This window comes from Bombus huntii, chromosome 10 (assembly GCF_024542735.1).
Source record: "Bombus huntii isolate Logan2020A chromosome 10, iyBomHunt1.1, whole genome shotgun sequence".
NCBI lineage: Eukaryota > Metazoa > Arthropoda > Insecta > Hymenoptera > Apidae > Bombus > Bombus huntii.
Genome location: NC_066247.1, coordinates 9,623,043 through 9,635,344, shown reverse-complemented (window position 1 = coordinate 9,635,344; position 12,302 = coordinate 9,623,043). Strand labels below are relative to the sequence as shown.

At 35.2% G+C, this 12,302-nt stretch overlaps 1 protein-coding gene across 1 annotated transcript; it reads right to left on the bottom strand.

Moving 5' to 3' along the window:
- Nucleotides 1–6,402: 6,402 nt before the first annotated feature.
- On the bottom strand, nt 6,403–10,207 carry LOC126870557 (katanin p60 ATPase-containing subunit A-like 2). Its single transcript, XM_050628377.1, has 7 exons — nt 10,204–10,207; nt 10,074–10,152; nt 9,217–9,262; nt 8,872–9,040; nt 8,701–8,813; nt 8,288–8,487; nt 6,403–8,137 (listed from the first exon to the last, which is right to left on the bottom strand). The coding sequence occupies exons 1-7, from the start codon at nt 10,205–10,207 to the stop codon at nt 7,798–7,800; spliced, it is 951 nt and encodes a 316-aa protein (XP_050484334.1). The 3' UTR covers nt 6,403–7,797.
- Nucleotides 10,208–12,302: the final 2,095 nt, after the last annotated feature.

The following is a 12,302-nucleotide window of genomic DNA, read 5'->3' as shown; positions in this document are numbered from 1 at the left end:
TATTAATAACGTATAATTTGCTATCTCAAAAGGATACAGACACAGCCAATGATAATGTTTGGGATGATAGTGCATTAATAGAAGCATATGATAAAGCAATATATTTAGCAAAAGAAGAAGTTATCAAGCGAATGGGAATGGATGTTGGAAATTCTCAACCGAAAGAAAACCTACAAAATCTTAAGCAGCCTAAACACGCAAGTAAATTACACAAGGTTGTGATTTTGATAGAATATTACAAATTTGATACAGAATATTATTAAATATATTGATTAAGAAGCAAATTATTTTATTTTGCTATTTACTTATATTTATTTGTATACACATCTTCTCTCTATAGAAATGGATCATAGGAGCACCTTATCGTGCAATACACTCAGAGGATGGAGAAACTTATGAAGCTATAATATCAAAAATTTACGAAAACAATGGCACGTGTTGAAGTGGTTACCACTTCTAAGAAAACTCTACATCTGGTCTTTTTTAGTTTTCTCAAGCACTGAAGCCATCGACAGCGTGTAGACAAAAGACTGCGACGAAGTCAGGCCATAAACAGTAGACAGGCGACGTTGGCTTCGGGGTTTTTCAGTTATTAGGTAACACAGCTAGCGTGCGGATCTGGACCAGCTCAAATTGTATTTTTACTTATTACACTTCTATTTAAATATATTTTCTACCTTACAATTTATCCACGTGTTTTCTCTGTTTACACACCGAATAACCTCAACAGGTTATGGGCCCAGGGCTGTAAATTGCAAGGTAGCAACGTGAAATGAATAAATTGTTAAAGTGTTGTGCTTAGTAAAATAAGGGATAGTGCTAAAATGGAATCAGCAAGTGCGAAGGTCGAGATGTTACGCGGCGAAGAAAATTGGCTCCAGTGGCGTTTTGTTATGCGTACACTTTTGGAGGAAGATGACGACCTGATCAACGTGTGTGAAGGGAATTTGTGTCATCCAGGTAACAGCGCGGAGAAAGAAATCGCTCGTGGAAGATTTTTGAAAGCAGATCGATTAGCGAGAAAATTAATCGTGACCTCAGTAGGAAAGAAACCGTTGGATCTTCTTTTATGTTGCACGACAGCACATGAAATGTGGAAAAAGCTGAATACAGTATATGACATGAAGTCGGATGAGAATTTAAATATGGTCCAGAAGCAGTTCTTCGATTTTAAATGGGAAGAATCTGAAAATGTCTCTTACAACCTATCAAAGTTGGAACTCATAGCGGCGAAGATGAAAGTCCTTGGGAGTGAAATTGGCGAGAAAATGCTGATAACACGCATTTTATCGGTGTTACCAAACAAATTCGATCATTTTCACAGTGCGTGGGATTCCGTGGAAGAAGAAAAGAAGACCTTAGACAGGCTTAGTACCAGGCTGATGACGGAAGAAATTAGATGGAAGAAAGACGACCAGGAAACATCGGTGGCACTGGTAACAAAAGGTAATAATTATAAAAGGGAACAGCAGAAGCAGTCAAGTAAACGTGAATACGAGAAACAAGGACCAAGTTGCTTTAACTGTGGAAAAGTTGGCCATCTAAAGAAGGATTGCTTTAGATGCTTTATATGCAAAAGGAAAGGCCACACCAGCAAAAACTGTTTTAAAAATAACAAAAGAAGCAACAATAGAGACAACCAGGAACCTAGAAACCAAAATCGGGATCACAGCGGAATTGGTCTATTAGGAAGTACCTCAGCGATACAAACGGCAAACGCTGATGTTTGGATAATCGACTCAGGAGCTACGGATCACATGACAGGACGACGGGAATGGTTCAGCGTTTTCGAAGAATTCGATAACACGGTGAAGATAGAGATCGGCGATGGTCCGTTCATGGATGCGTGCGGCAAAGGAAAAATCAGAGTAGAGACTTTTGTGGACGGCAAATGGGTAACATGTACAATGAACGATGTTCTATACGTACCAGGTATGAAAAGAAATCTGTTTTCGATTAGATCTGTCGCAAGAAGGGGCATAGATTTTTGTATTTCAAAGGAAGGGACCAATTGCATATTTTTACAAAATCAGAAAATAATAGCAAGAGGTTCTGTTATCGGAAATTTGTATAAAGTAGATATGCGAGTTATCATACCGTCAGTTTGTAATTTTAGCAATAGAGCGGAGTCAAACGCGGACACATTGCAGTTATGGCACGAACGGCTATGTCATCAGAACATCAGACATGTTAAAGAATTCTTAAAGAATTCAAATATGAAAGTTGTAGAGGATAATAACTTTTTCTGTGAAGGTTGCGCGTACGGGAAACAGCATAGATCGAGTTTTCACGAGAAAATCAATCGGGCGACTAAACCTCGCGAAATTATTTATACGGATGTATGTGGACCTATGGAAGTCGAGTCATTAGGCAAGAAACTGTATTTTCTGACATTTAAAGATGATTTTTCAAAATTCACAAAGATTTACTTCTTACGACGTAAGTCAGAAGTAATTGAAAAACTAAAAACCTTTTGCCTAGAAGTTGAAAATCAATTTAAGGATAAAATTAAAGAAATTCATAGTGATGGAGGGAAAGAATTCCAAAATAAAGAAGTCAAAGAATTTTTAAGAAGTCAGGGAATTAGGCACACGATTAACGTCCCATACATTCCTGAACAGAATGGTGTCGCAGAAAGGGAAAATAGAACAATAGTAGAGGCAGGTCGGTCGATGCTATATTCGAAACCAAATCTACCGCTGTTCTTATGGGCCGAAGCCATGAACACAGCAGTACATGTCATAAATAAGACGGGGCCGACAAGACAAGATAAGAAAACACCATATGAACTGTGGTACGGGAAACCGCCGAATTTAGAAAAGTTTAGGGTTTTCGGTACTGAGTGCTTTGCTCACATACCTGCGGAGAAAAGGACAAAACTTGACAAAAAGGCTAACAAAGGATATTTGGTAGGCTATTTAGATGACGGACGAGGGTATCGAGTGTACGTGCCAACAGTAAAAAATGTAATATTAAGCCGTGACGTAATATTTAAGCCTGAACTAGAAAATGCGAAATTCGTAAAATTAAGTTTACCGAAAATTGTCGAGCGCGAAGATGTGAGTGCGCAGAGCGATAGAGCATGTACGTATGAAAGTGCAGAGAGTGAACATGAAAAACAACCTCATGGAACTAGCGACAATGTGAGACAATTGAGAGATAGAGATAAGATCAAACGAACCGATTTTTATGGTAACCCAGTAACGTACGTGGCGGAAAAATTACCGGTGGATTTTAACGAAGCGATGAGATCCGAAAAGAAAGAGTTATGGGAAACAGCTATGAATGATGAAATGAAATCGCACCATGAAAATAAGACGTGAATACTTGTAGAAAAACCTAAAGATCAGAAGGTACTTAGCAATAGGTGGGTTTTAACGATAAAGCTAAATCCGGACAACTCGGAACGATACAAAGCGCGACTTGTAATAAAAGGGTGTTCACAGAAAGAAGGCATAGATTATAAGGAAACATATAGTCCCGTTGCTCGGTTTGACACAATTAGATTAATGCTCAGTATTGCAGCCAAAAATAATTTACACCTCGGACAGTTCGACATTAAAACCGCATTCTTATATGGAAGTCTGAAAGAAGATATTTATATGAAACAACCTAAAGGTTATGATGATGGTACAAATCGGGTTTGTAAATTGCTAAAGAGCCTATATGGCTTAAAGCAGTCTCCAAGATGTTGGACGGAACGTTTCACAAAATTTATCTCGAACTTAAAATTTTATCAGAGTAACGCAGATCCTTGTTTTTATATTTATACAGAAGACGACAAATTAATGTTGATGACCATATACGTAGACGATGGACTGGTAGCAGCTTCAGACGAATCTTTAATTGATAAATTCTTCGATGATTTAAATAAAGAATTCAAAATTACGAGTTCGAAAGAAGTAAAGAGTTTTCTTGGACTTGAAATTAATAGATTAGAAGATGGTTCAATATTCATTCATCAGAGTAGGTATATCGAAAACATATTGGAAAAATTTAATATGAATGAGGCAAACAGTGTTTCTACACCTATCGAGACTAATTGGAACGAAAGTAACATAGGCGATAATGATTGTAACGCACCATACAGAGAAGCCGTAGGGAACTTAATGTTTTTACAAACCGTAAGTAGGCCAGATATTAGTTTTGCAATAAATATAGCGGCGAGACACTTAGAGAATCCAAACCAGTATCAATGGAAATTAGTCAAACGAATTTTGCGCTACATAAAAGGGACCGCAGACATGGGACTCTTATATACAAAAGCAGGCAGTCTCGAAACCTTTAGCGACGCTGACTATGCAGGCGACAAAGAAACAAGAAAGTCGACATCAGGCGTTGTATGTAAGTATGCGAATGCGGCCATCACATGGCAATGTAAGCGACAACAATGTATAGCTCTATCTACGACCGAAGCTGAATATGTCAGTGCAGCCTCAGGAGCGAAAGAAATTATGTGGTTAAAGAAAATATTTCTTGAATGTAAATTAGAGATCCTTAAGTATATGCTATGTGTAGACAACACTAGTGCCGTGAAATTAATTAAGAATCCAGAATTCCATCAAAGAAGTAAGCATATTGACGTAAGATATCATTTCTTGCGAGATTTATACAATAGAGGCGAAATTGATATAACGTATGTAACAAGCGAAGAGCAATTGGCAGATATATGTACAAAGGCGTTGCCAAAACCGAGATTTGAATATTTAAGGAAAAAGTTAGGTTTGAAAAGTAAAAAAGATATTAAGAGGTAATTGTTTGTAAACATGTAGAGTTTTTAGGGAGGGTGTCGAAGTGATTATTACTTCTCAAAAAAAAAGAGGAAAAACTCTACATGATCTGTTTAGTCTTCTAGTTTTTTTTTTTTGTGTAATAAATTAATTTGTATGGAAAAGAGAAAGGCGGCTGGCAAATGTACTTGAGAAGGCATTGACAAATTAATTTTCAGATATTTACGACAAGAGTTAGAAAATATTAAGAGATAATTTGTAAATTTGAGATAATTGTTTGTAGGGATGTAGAGTTTTAGGGAGGGTGTTGAAGTGGTTACCACTTCTAAGAAAACTCTACATCTGGTCTTTTTTAGTTTTCTCAAGCACTGAAGCCATCGGTAGCGTGTAGACAAAAGACTGCGACGAAGTCAGGCCATAAACAGTAGACAGGCGACGTTGGCTTCGGGGTTTTTCCAGTTATTAGGTAACACAGCTAGCGTGCGGATCTGGACCAGCTCAAATTGTATTTTTACTTATTACACTTCTATTTAAATATATTTTCTACCTTACAATTTATCCACGTGTTTTCTCTGTTTACACACCGAATAACCTCAACAGCACGTGTGTTGTAAAATTTGTAGGTAATACCTTTAGCATGATGGTTATGTCAATTAAGAAATGTACTAAAAATACATATATATATGAAGTAAAGGCTTTCGCATAGTCTATCACAGTGTCATTCAGCAGGTCCTTAACTGGGCAGGAGTACCTGTCAATGTCTATGGGGAGACCCGTGGGATATAGGGTCATGAACCATAAACATGCATGTTACTTATTGTTCATTATTATCTGCTTGGAATATAATTCTCCTGATTAGACGAGTGATTATTACTACATATATCAAGGCAAACATTTATACATATACATTTATGCACGGGAAATTCTAATACATTGCCTGTAAGGACAGTAACCGAATGGCACTCAGTCATTCTATTAAATGACAAAAATTTCTTTTACTCTGTGTTTAGGCTATGGTAATACACAGAAAGTCGAGTTGAGTTCTCTTTTAGAATCAGAAGGTTTGCAAAGTCAAATAGCACAACAAAAGAAAGCTTTGGAAGAGAAATTCAATGAAGAGAACGATGAGACTTGTGAGACTAATTTTTCTACAAATGTAAATTCGAAAAAATATAATATAGAAAAAATGGATTGTGACTCTGAAGAAGCAAATGCGTATAAACATCACTTCATACCGGGACCATCTTTCAATTCGATGACTGATATAATGCCACCTGCACCTCCTTTACCACCACAATTAATGGCCAAGTAAGTACAATTTAAAAATTCTAATGGAATGCTGAATACTTCTAATATTAATAAGTAATTTGGAATAAATTTAACATTTTATTTGGAAAAAAAATACGAAATTTTAATAAAATGTACTAGATTACCAGATAATGATACAGACGCACTTTCAAGTATGTTGATGTCATGGTATATTAGTGGTTACATGGTATATTACACAGGTAATTATTTCATATAAGTATTTTATTGTATATTAAATTTTCAATGGACTATGTTATTTCTTTTGTAGGTTATTATCATGGTTTGAAACAAGCAAGAAACAATCAAGAGAACAGGAAGAACTGTTGATTATATCAATTTTTTCAATAACAATATAACGATAATATAAGATATAATAAAATATAAAACTCATTGTATTTATTTACTTCAATTATTTGAAATAAAGAACAGCTTTATTTTCATATAAGACTTTAAGACTTTTTTAAAAATAATTACTAAGATAAGAAAACATAAAAAATATATTTTTGATAAAATACACTCACATATATATGTCGGGTTATCATTAGGATTTAAGGCGCGTAATCCTTCGTTTGAATTAGCCATTGTTTTACGAAACAGAGAATATATTTACGCGAATAAACAAGATTTTACAAAATATTATGAATAATGAGTTTAATAAATAATAAGATTAACAAACGATAAGTTTAACTAATAATTAGATTAAAGATTAATAAGTTTAACGAACAATAAGAGGAACGAATAATTAGCCATTGTTTTACGAAACAGAGATTATATTTACGCGAATATACAAGATTTTGCAAAATATTATGAATATTGAGTTTAATGAATGATAAGATTAACAAATGATAAGTTTAACTAATGATTAGATTAAAGAATAATAAGTTTAACGAATAATAAGAGTAACGAATAACATGTTTTACGAATAATAAATTTAACGAATAATGAATTTAATTAACGCTATTAACAATGTTCCTGGGTTCAAACGAATCCACGGTCAACGGGATAACTTTTTACTATGCGTAGAATAATTTTAAACACAAAAAAATACGATTGCTAAGACACTCGGTAAATTGCTCGATGTATCACTTTCCAAGGCGATCACACGAATGAATATCTGATGAAAATCTTTTTCGCTATACGACTGCATTTGTTTGTTATATGCTCGCTGGAAACATCGAGAAGGTTCCAATCGTTGTTGCTAGGCAATTTCTGTCAAAAGTTTGTTGTATACTCTTTGGAAACATCGAGAAAGATTCAAACGCCGTTACTAGGCAGTTTCTGTCTTGAGATTGATTCCTAATACAACGTGTGTCCCATTATATCGACATCTCCAAAGTACAATTCTATGTGATTTCTAGGGAGAACAATACAACCGATCCACACCTTCGTCAGGCAAAACGTTTATCCCGTGACCGTGGCTACGTTCGGCGACCAGTTGTCACCTCGAACCCACTTTCGCTTTCACAAATATCAAACAATTACAAATGACAATTGCTTAATTACAGTTATGATAAAATCTAGGCTAAAGCATTAGAAGGCTTCCTCAAAATTGCAAAGGGAAGGCTCCGGTTTTCCTTTCATCTCCGACATATATAATACAAGGATATAATACAACCGAACATTTTAAACTTAGCCTATAGCGCGTGCGCGCACACACATGCACACACATACGAATGATTTCTCGAACGATAATCCATTTATTTATATTTTTCAATATCTGTCCTTACGATTGCGTATTTATTTGTTCCACGTATCATATTTATCTATTTGCATAACTGTAGGTGACATTTTTTTTTAACAATTTTGCTAATATTTCATAACTTTTTAATTCATATTTCAAAGTGGTAACAGGTGTTTCTTTCTTTTCAAGTCTCCTCCATATCGGGCTTATTTCTAGTAGCCACGCTTGCTTACAAAGCAATTTTATATCTGCACAAGAATATCTTTCAGTACATTTTACTATGTGGTTTACAATATCTGTATTTTCTAATAAGTGGTTGCTAAGGTATAATTTGAATATACCAAGTCGAGCAACTTCATTGGGTAATGATACGTATATTTGCTTTTCGAGACGCCTGAGTAAAGCTGCATCAATGCCCCTAATAACATATTTACAATAAATATTATCGTTCTATTATACTAATAATAATGAAGGAATACTTCAAACAACACAATAACATACTTGGAATTTGGAGAAATATTACGATATTTTCTACTTAGAAAACATTGAAATAACGTGATATACGTACCAAGGGGAATTAGTTGTAGCCAGAAGAACTACATTAGAATTCTCATTAGACACTAATCCATCCAATCTAGAAAGAAGTTCTGATCTGAACCTCTTTGCAGGTTCAGACAATATACAGTCTCCTTTATTTGTGGCGATCCAGTCAATCTCGTCGATAAAAATAATTGTAGGCGAATGACTATAGGCAAGTTCAAATAAAACCTGTTCAGTTTAACAAATGTATTATTCATTAAATATTATATTCGAAATTCCTTAAATTCATTGCCTCATCACGAATATGATATCATTTCGTTTTCCAAACAACTATTCTATTTATATATAAATGACGAAAAATAAAATCAAATCTTTTTATACCTAGAATCTCTCCTTCATAGACAAAGGAACAAAGAAACTTACATAGACAAAGCAACTTACACGTATATACTTCTCGGAATCGCCTCTCCATTTGCTGACCAATGAGCTGGCAGTTATGTTAAAAAAGGTGCAATGGCATTCTGTCGCGACTGCCTTCGCTAACTTCGTTTTCCCTGTATTGTATATTTCTTGTAAACACGTACAGAAATGAAAAGAATACGAGTATCTTACCTGTACCAGGTGGGCCGTACAGCAAAATACCTTTCCAGGGGGAAAACGGGCCATCAAAAAAGATAGGATACTTAAGGGGATACACAACGGCCTCCTTAACAGCGGTTTTACATTCCTCTATGCCTATAACGTCATCCCAATGTACATTTAATTTGTTTACTATGATCTCCTGTGACGATACAAAGATAAAATGGCATCTTCTCTATATTAAGTAAGTGTTACGTAATTTGATATTTGAAGCGTTACTGAAATCACGTCATCGTCGATATACGTTGGACGGTTTATCGACGGGAATTTTATCGTTTAAAAGCTTTACGATACGTATATTAATCGAAAATAACTTACGCATGAGATGTCCTCAGCCTCGTAATTCCGGATTATCTGAATAAAGCTTTTCAATGCATTTCAATATCTTCGATTGCATGGATTGTTCCATTGGAACGTTAAATAGCTCTTCTGATGAACGTCCATCACTCTCATTGGGGAATATTGACGTCACTGTCATTGCGAGATTAATATGATTCGTATTGTCATCAGTTATCTTCTGCTGTAGATTCGTCTCTTTCACAGGCTCACTTCTCGCTTGTTTACTAACAGATTTGGCTTTTGTCTCAATACTTCTACAAACACTGGATCATATTGTAATACGATACGTTGAATACGATACGTTGAATACGTTGAATACCGTTTAATATCGTTAAATAATTTAAATTCTTACGTTTTGCTTGCATTTGTCACTTCCCTCGTCATTTCCCTTCCAGTTATTTTCTTACACAATATGGGATATTTTTGAAATTTCATCTTGTAATAATTTTCATACTCTGCAACGATAATTTCCAAATCGATGTTGTCGCAAACCCGATGTTCGGGAGATAGACGAGCTTCCCGGAATAATACATCGCTAACGTCTATATACCTAAAAAAATGTAGTTTTTAATTAATTATAGTTTTTAACTGATTAAAAATATTTTTCGCAATGACTGAACACTATAAGATAACCATCAAACAACTGTTTTATCTCTAGGTAAGACAGGCAAAAGAATGTATTTACTATATAAATCCTCGAAGATAATTTCTTGTCTTCTGCTTTTTAATTTCCAATTTTTAGATGGATAAGAATAATTTGAATTTATACTTCATATATTTGTTTATAACTAGTTAATCTACATTATCGATTGAGTTATTCTTAACTACTGAATTACCGATGTCGAATTTTCAAATTTGGTTTCGCCTTCTCTTTCCATGGTGTCCACTGATTTCTATTTCGATTGGTCACTGACACTATTCAAAAGAATTGGAACTAGGAATATATTTTAATTATAATATACTCACCCATTGTGTTCCAAATAATCACATACAAGGTATAATATGTTCCGATGACGTTCCGAAATACGACTCTCCTCCTAATATAATTATTTTTTCATTACAATAATATAAGGTTTTTCATGTAATTTTTTGTTACATTTGCGAATTCAACGAGTTACACATGATTTTTCATGAAACACGAACGTTAAAAATATTTGATACAGCCTAATTATAAAAATTGTTAGAAGCAAAAGTCATAGATACTATGTGCGAGTATCGCATGAAACAAACAGCTATTAAGAGAACTGCAGCAATATTACAAATCAAATAACAAAACACACTCGTCTGTGACGTGGAAATTCTAAAATCTAAAATCTAGAATATTCCTTACCTTTTTTCGCAGATTATAAAATATCTTATTCATACTACCTTGCATCGATAAATCACCGTTCATAGTGACACTTTCAAATCGCCTATCGTTTCTCAATGGATACGAGAATTTCCGTTTATTACTTTAAAAACAACCCGTCCATTACGTTTCTCTTAAAAAATTCTTTCAACTCCGTTGAAAACCGAGCATCAAACAAGAGACAAACGATTTGTTGTCATGGAAATGTTTGGTTCACACATAAGCAACGCACAAATATAATGATAGAATAGCTGAGTGTGTGTACTGTATAGTAAGATGGATGCAACATGGAAATAGAAAGAGAACACCATGTATAGATACTTCCTGTCCTTGTTTAATCAGGCATGCACACTAGTGGACACTGACGCTGCTCGTATACCGCTGTTACATATTTCCTGTACAAGTGCGCGTCATTAGACAAGGACGGAACATCCTCTCTCTACTTCTCTATCGCGCTTTTAGTTCGCTCACGCGCTCTGTACTTATATCTATTACATTTCCACCATAAGCAGCGGCCGTGCAGTGACTTACAAAAGTTCCGAACGGTTCCATCCTGGGCGGACGGTTAATTGCGTTCGGTACTTCGAGGCAGGAAGGTGAGTACAGAATCGCTCCTCTTAGTACTCTTATTAGAAGTGTTATCATCGAATATAAGTTTTTTCAATAAATTCTTATCGTTTTACAATCTTTCTAGAATACAATGACGTCAGCAATCGATCATTTTCGCGAATTTATTGTAAATTAATTGGGGGAATATCTGGAGTTCTTTATCGGTTTCGACTGTAAAATCAGCAACTATTCGAATTTTTCATTCATAATTGTGACATTTTCGACTCTTCCGTTGCCAAGACCCTCTTGAGAGATTTTTGGCACGTTCCATCACCCTTGTTAAACGAGTGCACATTGGTGGATATATTGATTTTAAAAACCAATACGTGTACGAGATTTATTATCTCACTGGGACAAAGAAATCCGTTTTATTCGCGAATTTTCCGTGTTTCTTCTTAATTTTCGTGAGTGTCTGGCGCGGAGCATTATTTGAATGAACTTTTCATCGTTCAGATTATATTTCGTTTAAAAAGATTGAAATTGATGTCGAGAAGAAATGAAACAAGGTGCTCGGGCATTCTTTCGTTTCCCGGGGAAAGAGAAATATGAAAAGAACGGTCGTTCTTCCTTCTGCCATTTTCGTCCATTACCAAAATGGCATGACCCAAGTGTCCCGGGCCGTGAATCAATCAAGCGAATTTTGAATAATTTTTGAATAATATCCAGTTAATAATTTGTGAAACAAATTAATTTCATTTTATTGTTGGAAACAAATTAGTTGGATTTTTCTTTCTTTAGCAGTTTTTGCCAGAGTTGACCTGACGTGCTACTTCAGTTTCCATCTTCGCTTCTCGAAACTTCCAACGTCCTTGGTGTTGGAGTCTCCTTGCCCAGGTGAGTACATAGCTTCTAGATACTCGTCGCTGTTCATCCTTACGAGCCTCTCGAGCTTTAGTTGTCAATTGCTATCGTTAAAGGAAGAGAAGCTCGCGACAGATGTTATCGAACAAATCGTTTATTCTCGAAAAGTTCGAACTTGTTCGTTGCGTTTGAATATATATGGACGGACGCCATTTTTCATGACATCATCATGATTTGTCATGTCGTGAGTATAGCTTCTGACTACCATATGTTTGTGATTTATGTGAAATTTGACCACTATACCGTG